At 48.6% G+C, this 2,402-nt stretch overlaps 1 protein-coding gene across 1 annotated transcript; it reads left to right on the forward strand.

The window, feature by feature from the left end:
* The first annotated feature begins 1,122 nt into the window (after positions 1 to 1,122).
* On the forward strand, positions 1,123 to 2,052 carry LOC144542395 (ubl carboxyl-terminal hydrolase 18-like). The gene has a single exon (XM_078288976.1). The coding sequence runs from the start codon at positions 1,123 to 1,125 to the stop codon at positions 2,050 to 2,052; it is 930 nt and encodes a 309-aa protein (XP_078145102.1).
* The last annotated feature ends 350 nt before the right edge of the window (positions 2,053 to 2,402 follow it).

The following is a 2,402-nucleotide window of genomic DNA, read 5'->3' on the forward strand; positions in this document are numbered from 1 at the left end:
GCGCAACGGTATGTTCATCTTCCAGTACGCCCAGTTCTTCGAAGAGTCAGAGCAGGTGTTGTACTGGAACGCGTTGGACTCTCGTAATTCGGTATATGTCTTCCTGTTGCAAGTCTTTCTTACACTCAAGGCCGCCTTAGACGTGAAGCTGTTACCCACGTACATGACCGAATGGAAGGATGTACTGATCGGCAAAGGAGCCGTGATGATCGACATTGTTGCTTATCTCAGTAGGAACTTCAACAAGCCCCAGTCCTCAATGTTCAGCGACCGATCAACTGGGTAGTCTCTGTACTACTATTGTGGGAAGACACTTGCCCAATTCCAATCTGTGCAAATGGCTTCAGACGCTGAGCGCCGGCGTGTCGGCATCGTTCGTGCTGACCAAGACCATCGAGTGGCTGAGACACTTTGATCAGAGCGAACGGACAACCCCATCTCTGTTGACCCTAGACGGGAACTTTTTCACATTCAGGGATTATTCGTCCGACATACCTAACTGGCTGACACAATTGGGTGAGGAGGAAGAACCGCGCGAGAGAAGCTGTGCCAAAACGCTGGTGTACGGAGACCCCAAGCCTTTCAGAGGCAACCAGGCTGCACAGGACATGGGTGATACGAAGTTGAATACACTGGCTAGGAGCATAGTGCTCAGGATGAGAGCCAAGATGTTTGGATCCTCCAGGGTCGAGGTGACAGCACTGGATTGCACGCGGGGTTTGATGAAGGTGACTCTCTGCGACTCCGCACTCTCTGGGATTTCCAGCATAGAGCAACTGGACCGGTCGATGTTACAGACCGACAGTGACTGTTTCACACACGACGCCGTTTCGCAGACCGAGTCCAAGTGGGCCCCTGTCATAATGGTCACAAAGTTTAAAAGAGCTGGGCCTCTACACGAGTTAACTGTCGAGTATTACAGGATGACGATCCTCGTGGTTCTGCTGACCAAACTGGGATCTGCGAGATCTCTCAGAGAGCTGTTCCAGAGTACGACAACGTTCAGCATGACAGACTACTAAATACTACACTTACGGATTTACGCAGTCTAACGGTCCTTAGGACATGTATACACTTTACTGACTCTGCTGCTTGTGCTGAGATCTTTGTCCGCCTTCAACCATGCGAGGCTTGATCAATTACGGGACCCATTGTAGTATCAACAGCGTGGTGCAGTGCCTGTACGGCACCCGCGAGCTACGGGGTCTCATTCGGGACATCGACGAACAAGAATACCGGGCTCCTAAAAAGAACACGGTGGCTGCGATGCTCAAGGGTCTCATTTGCGAGATGGACAAAAACAACCACGGATCATGCGACCCGAGCTTTCTCATAGACTCCATGAGCGCATACAGTGGATTGTCTTTCGAGGTTCAGGAGGACTCAGACCTCGTCTTCAAGTGCATCCTCAACGCTCTAACAGATGACGACGGGCCTGCTGAAAAGGTTGGACAATTGTGGGACATCAAGATGGAGAAACGTATACGCTGTCTCCGTTGCAACGTAGTCAAGTCTACACTCGATAAGTTGAACACAATCCCCGTGTTTATCGAAGATAATCTTCCTGCCGAGCTGCAGGAATACATCAAACAGTACTCTGACAACACGCTGACAATGTGTGACTACCATTGTGCACATTGTCACACTAGAACCCAGATCGAAATCACAAGCAAGGTTTTGTCATTGCCCCCCGTTGTATGTATGTGGATCGCACGCGTTAAAAACGTTGGCAGAGATACCGTTAGTTTAGTCAAGATAGACAAGCGCCTCGCTTTCCCCGAGACTCTGGATCTGAAATACATCATGAAAGAACCCGAAGCGGCCGCTGACGCTCTATACGAGTTGTACGCCGTCATAGCCCACTGTGGTAGTCACTACAGTGGACATTACAGTGCTTATGTGCGGGGAGATGACACTTGGTATCTTGCGGACGACACTCAAGTTAGGTTGTGCTCGTGGGACACTGTGAAGTCAACCTACGAAGCAGGATCTAACTTTTACGATGGAGTAGCTTACATGCTCATGTACCGCAGGAGAGACAGCTCCAATTAAACCTATTGTGGCAAGATAGCCCATGTGTATATGATACTAGAATTTGTGTGTACCTGTGCAGTCTGTGTAACCAACTTCATGGGTTTCATTTCTTGTGTCTGTGGAATAAATAAAGATCTCGTGATACATACACTGGTCTTTATCTTCATTTTATTATCGCATATAAGGACGATGCCAAGTAACATACATGCACAATAGTATCACACAGGTCTAAGGTAATACTACAGAGGACCGAGGTCCTTCTAACTGGGTGATACACACGCCGTTAGCCAGCCCCTCTAAATATCACAGGTTTCATTTCTTGTGTCTATGTGGAATAAATAAAGATCTCGTGATACATACACTGGTCT

The sequence above is a fragment of the Centroberyx gerrardi genome, chromosome 2, assembly GCF_048128805.1.
Source record: "Centroberyx gerrardi isolate f3 chromosome 2, fCenGer3.hap1.cur.20231027, whole genome shotgun sequence".
In the NCBI taxonomy this organism is placed as follows: Eukaryota; Metazoa; Chordata; class Actinopteri; order Beryciformes; family Berycidae; genus Centroberyx; species Centroberyx gerrardi.